The following is a 7,769-nucleotide window of genomic DNA, read 5'->3' as shown; positions in this document are numbered from 1 at the left end:
ATAATCAAAGTGAGGAGAGGGACCTGAAATGTGCTACAGTCTGAACACAGCTGGAAACTGCCAACTGTCAAATTACATGATTTTTGTATTTTGGTGATTGTATGCGTGTTATGTGTTTTGGTTGTTTTGGGGTTTTTTTTGCATCTCCATATTCCCGAAAATGCTGGATGAGCAGATCGAGAACCACAGGGAGGCTGGTCAGAAGAGATTCAGCTGCTGAGACGAGATGAAAGACCGACAGAGGATGCTGGACGACCTCACAGTACGCAAAAAAAAAAGATGGTCTTGATACTTTGATTGATGTTTCAGCAAGTATAGTATGCCATAACAACCTCCTAATGTACTATACCATAAAAATATTGACGCTCAATGGCCTTTTGACTAAATAAGTGATACTGTACTATGTTGAAAAAAAGTCATAGAATAGCATGTCTGAAAAAAAGTCCAATTATAGCATGTTGAACAAAAGTAAAATTATGTTTAAAAAAATTTAAAAAGTAAAATTATAGAATGCCTGAAAAAAAGTTGAAAAATGTCAAATTATGTAAAAAAAAAAATGAAAAAAGTAAAATTATAGAATGCCTGAAAAAAAGTTGAAAAAGTCAAATTATGTTAAATAAAAAATGAAAAGTCAAATTATAGCATGCCTGAAAAAAGTCAAATTATGTAAAAAAAAAAAAAAAAAAATGAAAAAAGGTCCAATTATAGCATGTCTGAAAAAGTTGAAAAAAGTCAAATTATGTTTAAAAATGGAAGAAAAAAATCAAATTAGGTTTAAAAAAAAATTTAAAAGTCAAATTATAGAATGCCTGGAAAAAAGTTGCAAAAAGTCAAATTATGTCAAAAAATGAAAAAAAGGTCAAATTATAGCATGTCTGAAAAAGTTGAAAAAAGTCAAATTATGTTTAAAAAATGAAAAAAAATCTAATTAGAGCATGTCTGAAAATAGTTGTAAAAAAAGTCAAATTATGTAAAAAAAAAAAAAAAATGTAAAAAGTCAAATTATAGAATGCCTGAAAAAAGTTGCAAAAAGTCAAATTATAGTATGTGGAAATAAAAGTTGAAAAAAGTTTTATTATAGCATGTCGTTAAAAAAGTCATAGAATCAGAGACGAGATGAAAGATGGACAGTGAGAACCATTATTTGTATATATTTATTTGAAACATGTTATAAGTAAGTAAAACAAACAATGAAATGAAAAGAAAATATCAAGAATACAAATGTTCAAACATTCGCGATGAACATGAAGAAAAGTCTGAAAAGGAGAAACTTATCCAATGCTCAAACAATTAACTTCATTTTTCATTTAAACTATTTAACGACTGGAAGCCTACATTCCATTTTTAATATCAATTCAAACATAGTATAGTATGTAAAAAAAAAATAAAAAAAAAATAAACGAAAATCACAGTAAAGTATGTTTTTAAAAAATCTGAAAATAAATTCACAGCATGTATAAGAAGCCTAAACAACAGCATAGGATGCTGGGAAAAAAGTTTTATAAAGTGACAGTGTTGATTTCGGACAGCAATGATTTCTGGGAGTTGTGTCTGAATCCCACATTAACCTGACTTTTCTAAAGTAAATACTTGTACTGAGTATTTAACCTCTTCCACACAGAAAGTCAGCTGAAAACGAAGTTTCTTTGTTTTGCATTTGATGTTTTGACTCTCATGTGTTGATTTGATTAAAGTCACCAAAATCCATTGGATGTCTGTACTTTTATATTCCGTCTGTCGTCCTCGGGTCTGGTCCGGAAAAACTCTGCACTTTTACTACAAAGTCTATCAAACGAAAAGTGTACTTTACTGTATTATGATGTTATTTTTGTGACATGGTATACAACGTTTTTTTAGGTGTAAACCATGGGAGATATTGGATAATGATACATAGAAAAAACCCATTACCCACATACAATCATTCAAAAATCCTCATTTTACCTCACATTTTTAATCAAGGTATTTTGTGGTGTTATTATGTGCCGACATCTGTGTGTACAGGTGGAAATTCAGAGCATAAGGAACTACTTTGTCAGGCGTGATAACATTCGGCTCTGTTTTGATTGACAGCTCCGTGATACCAGTGTGTAAAGGAGGTCAACGATACCACAGAAGTGCTGTAGAAAAGTTATTGTGAATGAGCTGAATGACATATGAATGTGTTTTCAATGCAGCTGTAACAGCAGGAATCCCTTTAAACGAATGGAAATGATGAACTCATGGTGATTTAATCAGCATCGTTTAGGCTACGATGGATAAACCTTCGTCATTGTCTTTAAAAAAATATATAAAATAGAATACTTGTTCATTTTTGTCTTTTTTTAAACGTTGTGCCCACACGTACTGTCACCCAGCTCTAACCTCCTTCTTTATTATTTATTAATTTATTTCCTATTAAATCTGTGATGGGCTTTCCATGCAGACTGTTTCCCCCCAGCTGTCTGAGATGAAGCCTTTGTTATGGGTGTGGGGGGGGGGGCGAGGTGGGTGACACCGTTTGATCTTTGTTGACCTATTTTGAATGAGACATTTGTTTTTTGGGCCCTCTGGGCTCCAACAGCTAACCTGTGTGACTCACTTTCAGCACAATGGGGATTCTGTCGAGCTCAAATAAATCATTCACCAAATATTTCACTGCAACCGGGAAATATCTATTTTAAAAAATGATCTGCCCACTGCAGAAGTCAGACCTTCACTCAGATGACGTCCTGATGACCTCAAAGTGCGTCTATCTGCAACATCTCGGCACACAATTAGGTATTTAACCCCCTCAGACTTCAAACCGGATCAGATTGGTCCGCCACACAAAGGCCCAGACTCTCTGGAGCCCGGCTCCTGCTGGAGGTGTGAACTCATCAACCAGCGGATTAATTAGGACTAATTGTCGACCATGATCTCCCCGTTAGCTGCAGCCTTTGAAGTGCAGCGATGGAGGGCGACAAACAGCGCATGTGCGGAGCATACGGCCTTTATCGTTTGACAGGTAAAATCAAAACAAAAAACCACAATGTCCGTATGAGACGCGCAATAAGATCCTGTGGTGATGTTTTACATTGATTTAATTTATTGTGATGCGTTTACTGGTTTGACTGGTCACATCTCGACATGTATGAGAGATCCATACAATGAGTCGTGATAACCTTAATGGTCGACTCCCTTCATTATCAGTGGAGATGAAAGACAGGATGATCCATTCACGTTGAACTAATCCCGCAATAGAGATGATATCGTCACCTTTTATCTGGGAGATACCATGTTGTTGGGGGGGGGGGGGGGGGGGGGGGGGCATCTAACAGCTTAGATGTTGTGTATGCAAAGCAAAAGATAAGGCGAGAGTCCAGTGCTGCATAGAAGATAAACTTTATTTAAGGATAAATAGACATTTTTTTCTTCGTAAATTATATTTACAACTTTTATATCCAATATAATAAAACACAAAATTATACTTTAATAAAAATCTGGATTGCACTTGTTTATATTCTAAGTGTTTCAGTGGGAAAACAGTCTGTGGTTGTTCAGTAGAAACGCGGGTTGTGGATCATGAGGTGAGGAGGAGGGTGGTGTGGGTGCTGCTGGAGGACCAGCTGCTGGGCGGGGAGCGGGTAAAACGCCGGGCCTGTCCCCGGGTAGTGGGCTCGCTGTCCGGCCACGCCGTGGTACTGATGCACCTGGGGCAGAGGCTGGAACATCACCGGGGGGATTTGGGGGGCGAGGTAGTCCTGCACCTCCCGTTTCAGCTTCATCCTCCTGTTCTGGAACCAGGTCCTCACCTGAGAGAGGAAGCGAAGAAAGAAAAGGTGAGTTCCAAGAGCAGAGAGCAGAATGTGGTTGAATTACACGTCACTAAACGGGCTGGTCTCTTCTTACCTGAGTCTCACTGAGCTGCAGCTTGTGCGCCGTCTTCACTCTCTCCCCGGCGTCCAGGTACTTGTGCTTGTTGAAGATCTTCTCCAGCTTGCTGATCTGCTCCTGGGTGAACTTCGTGCGCACGCGGCGCTGCGGCCCGTCCTTCTCCGCGTCGCTGCCCTCGTCCACGGAGAGAGAGAGGCGCTCCGGGGAGGACGCCGGCGCCTCGCTGTCGTAGCCGGAGGAGTACCCGCTGGTTTCCGAGACTGGAGAGAGAGGGGGGGTCTGGTTACTACCACAGCCTGTGCGTAAAGACGCAATGATGGTTTGCAACACTTCTATGGTACTTACTTGGAGAGGCGCAGCGCGTTGCATGAAACGGCGAACACAGGCTGGAGTCCTGCCCGCTGCTCTCCACTTGCTCCGCGGGTCTCGCCGCTCGGGGTTTCGGCTGCAGGTAACCTTTGCCGAAGGTCGGCGGCCGCGGCTGCACCATGCAGGGGACGTGAGGTCTGCAGGCCGCCGGCGCGGTGACGCGCTCCTCGGGGTGGTGATGATGATGGCTCTGGGCCAGCCAGTCCGCAGAAAAGTACTTCACCATGGTTCGCGGTGCTGCTCGGTGACTGTGACGCCACCAAATGTCAGAGGGAGTGTGTGTGTCTGTGGAAGCAGGCCGGGGTCAGCCTTTATAGGGGCCCTGGCCCTCTGCTTGACATTTGCATATGTAGAGGCCCTTGTTAACGCCCGATCGATCCCGATGATTAGGAGTTAATGGCTCGTTATTGAAGTCTTTACATATCCTGTGAGCGGTGTGAAGAGCTGGCGCCGCCGAGTCTGTGAGAACCCCGCAGCTCATATACATTTGTCCGCCCGACTGAAACCGAGAGCCCGACACACACACACACACACACACACACACACACACACACACACACACACACACACACACACACACACACACACACACACACACACACACACAGCTGCGGCTCCTGCAGAGGTGGAGACGCTGCTGCTGAATACAGTAGCCGAGGAGAGGCGTCTCCTTCTCCCGGTAAACAGGCTGACGTCTCCATGTCATTTATCCAACACAGTCTGGATGAAAAGCATACAGAGATGATGGCAGGGAAGTTATTACATCGGTTCATAATCATCAAAATATGTTTCAAACCAGATGTCAAAGTACACATTCTAATACTCAATTAGAGACTTGTATTCAAGCGGACTCTGGTAGAAATACTTATTCTACTTCTACTTCTGTATGAAGTCATATTAATAATAAAAAAATAATCACATTCCTCTCAAATGCATTAAAACTAGTAACGAGCCTGTTTCAAAAATGTGAGGAGGAGAAAGTCCAGACATTTGTTTTAACATGTCGGGAGGAAAAGTAAAAAGTTGTCGGAAAAATAAATACTCAAGTAAAGTACAGATACTTGAAAATTAAGTTCAGTAAGAAAGTATTTGTACTTTGTTACATTTACATTACATTTAGGTCATTTAGCAGACGCTTTGACGTCTGCTACAATAAGTAAGTAAACATCCCACCTCTGTTTAAAACTCCTAAATGGTTTTTATTAAGAAACAAATATTCTAAACATTTTCTTTCCCTTTCACTTGTACCGTGATAGTGAACAGATTAGTCACTCCTGATATTCACGATTATTCTGATATTAAATTCATGGTGAACATTGTTTTTTATAGTAATCCACGATAAAATCCTATATCGTCCCTAAACTGCTCCACTAGAGTATTTGTGTTTTATGCTTTTATATACTTCTACTTCCCCACATTTCAGAAACTACAGCTCCTTTTCAGATTAAGTTTATGAAATATGGATCTTAGATTAAACCCAAATCTACTAATTACGACACAAACTGCTGATGACATCTTAGTGCACGAGTAATACAAGTTGCAATGCATTATGGGCTACTATGCATGCTGAGTACTCTCTGTACTTGTGTTATTAATGTGAATACTTGTATTACATGTTTGGCAGTGAAGTTTTCAAGCAGCAGCTCCAAACAAATTAATGCATTTGGAAGGAACAGTGATCCACCCTGATCCACATGGGACTTGATCCGCCTGTACCCTGATCCACATGGGACTTGATCCGCCTGTAGCCTGATCCACATGGGACTTGATTCGCCTGTACCTCAGCTCTCAGCTGCACTCTGGGGGGGGGGGGACGCAACGCGGGCAATCCTCCGGACGGTTTCGTATCGGCGTGTCTTTGATACCCCCGGAGAGTCCTGGCGCCAGCGACCCGACAGCCAGCATTTGGCACAGGCGCTTCAAACATCGCAGATCAAAGGTATTACAGTAGCAACACAATTACGGGCTGATTGTCGGCCCGTTCACATGCAAATATGCTAAAACAAGCTGCGAGGAAGCTGCTGGGGAGGAGGAGGAGGAGGAGGAGGAGGAGGGAGGGGGTAAACGAGCCCGTAGCAGGACGAGGTAATCCTTTAATTTGCTCACAAATGGCTGCTCACGTGAGAAATATGAATAATAAGTCAGGTAAACTGAAAACAGGCGTCTCCACTGCGCGTAAACACGGAACGTTGTGCGTAAAAGGTCCTTTTACGCACAACGTTCGTGTTTACGCAGCGTTTTTGTGCTGTAATGGATTTAAAAGTACATGTATTAATGTGAGCACAACAGTTCATATAAATGTACCAGAGTTGGCCTTTCAGACTATTCCGTCCCCGGTGGTCTATTAGGGGCCAAACAAGCCGAGAGAGGAGTCCGCCTCCACCTGCGGGACCTGCAGACGCTGCCTTATAAGGGATCTCCGCGTGCAGCAGCTCGGGGACAATAGCACTAAACTGATCGTTTAGTTACAGGACAAAGCAGATAAGAGGCCGGGCCTGTTGTCTCCTTTTATCGGCGATCTGTCGCTGCGGAGGCCGGAGTCCCCCTTCAGCCTTCTGGAGCTCTTTATCCGCGACGCTTTGAAGATGCGCACTGATCCCCTTAGATAACAATAAAAAGCGCCCGGGACGTCGCCTTCACACTGGGCCTATTTCCTCAGCAGCTCCGTCTGTCTGACTGTCTGTCTGTCCGCAGAGGAAAGGCCTGGAAGACGTGACTGTATTCTAATTTCTACTGACACACTTTGGAGGCTGGATTTACTTTCCTTTTCTTTAAATACTCGAGGGCAAGTAGCTCCAATTTATGCTGAGGTGGAGTAAACGTGCGCAGAATCCCTCCGCTGATCCTCTTTAGCAGTTTCACAATCATTTTGACAGTTCACGTGCTTTAAAGGGTGATAGTGATCCATAAGTCTTCTTTACATGACAGGAAACCACTCCTGTTGTCTGCTGTAAAACACATGCAGTGAAGTGCAGCAGATTTCCATCTGCTCCCAAATCCCATTAAGTTTAAGTGTCTTAAACTGTCATTCTCCCTGCTGGCCACCAGGGGGCGACTCCTCTCTGGTTGGGCTTACCTGCTGATTGACAGGTTGCTACCACGCTACCAATGCTAGTTAGCTACTAAGATGACTTTAACATTTAGCTGTAAAGTTGACCTTGAATTATGAAGCTAACTTTGTTAGCAGCTTCACACCAGAATCCACATGGATCCAGATCCAGTAACATTTATCTATAAATCTCATTTATTTGGCTGAATTAAGGAAATCTTCATAGCACGTCACATTCCATCTCCACGGTGCGTTTGACAGCAAGGAGAGAGAGAGAGAGAGAGAGAGAGAGAGAGAGAGAGAGAGAGAGAGAGAGAGAGAAAGAGAGAGAGAGAGAGCAGGAAAATAGAAAAACAGGCTGAACATCGTTCCCTAAATTAGATTTTACACATCAACATCTCATCGTGTTTTATCATTTTCTCTGTAACTATCGCCATGACGACACATTAAGCGATAACAAATGCAATTATTTCACATTGTCCTGTTTGGATGGGGGTCA

The 7,769-nt window shown here is 42.3% G+C and overlaps 1 protein-coding gene across 1 annotated transcript; it reads right to left on the bottom strand.

The window, feature by feature from the left end:
* Positions 1 to 3,470: 3,470 nt before the first annotated feature.
* On the bottom strand, positions 3,471 to 4,448 carry LOC311020888 (homeobox protein pv.1-like). Its single transcript, XM_084021147.1, has 3 exons — positions 4,198 to 4,448; positions 3,868 to 4,112; positions 3,471 to 3,770 (listed from the first exon to the last, which is right to left on the bottom strand). Exons 1-3 carry the CDS (start codon positions 4,445 to 4,447, stop codon positions 3,516 to 3,518), a joined length of 750 nt encoding a protein of 249 aa, XP_083877273.1. The 5' UTR covers position 4,448; the 3' UTR covers positions 3,471 to 3,515.
* Between the last annotated feature and the right edge of the window lie 3,321 nt (positions 4,449 to 7,769).

This window comes from Eutrigla gurnardus (assembly GCF_963514095.1).
Source record: "Eutrigla gurnardus genome assembly, chromosome: 11".
Lineage (NCBI taxonomy): Eukaryota > Metazoa > Chordata > Actinopteri > Perciformes > Triglidae > Eutrigla > Eutrigla gurnardus.
The sequence above is the reverse complement of the archived record's forward strand: the minus strand, read 5'-3'. Positions and strand labels throughout refer to the sequence as shown.

Coding starts and splice junctions, on each gene's coding strand:
- LOC311020888 (XM_084021147.1), bottom strand. CDS start 4,447: ATGGTGAAGTACTTTTCTGCGGACTGGCTGGCCCAGAGCCATCATCAT. Junction 4,113..4,197: donor AACGCGCTGCGCCTCTCCAA/GTAAGTACCATA, acceptor CTCTCTCTCCAG/TCTCGGAAACCAGCGGGTAC. Junction 3,771..3,867: donor TGCAGCTCAGTGAGACTCAG/GTAAGAAGAGAC, acceptor TTCCTCTCTCAG/GTGAGGACCTGGTTCCAGAA.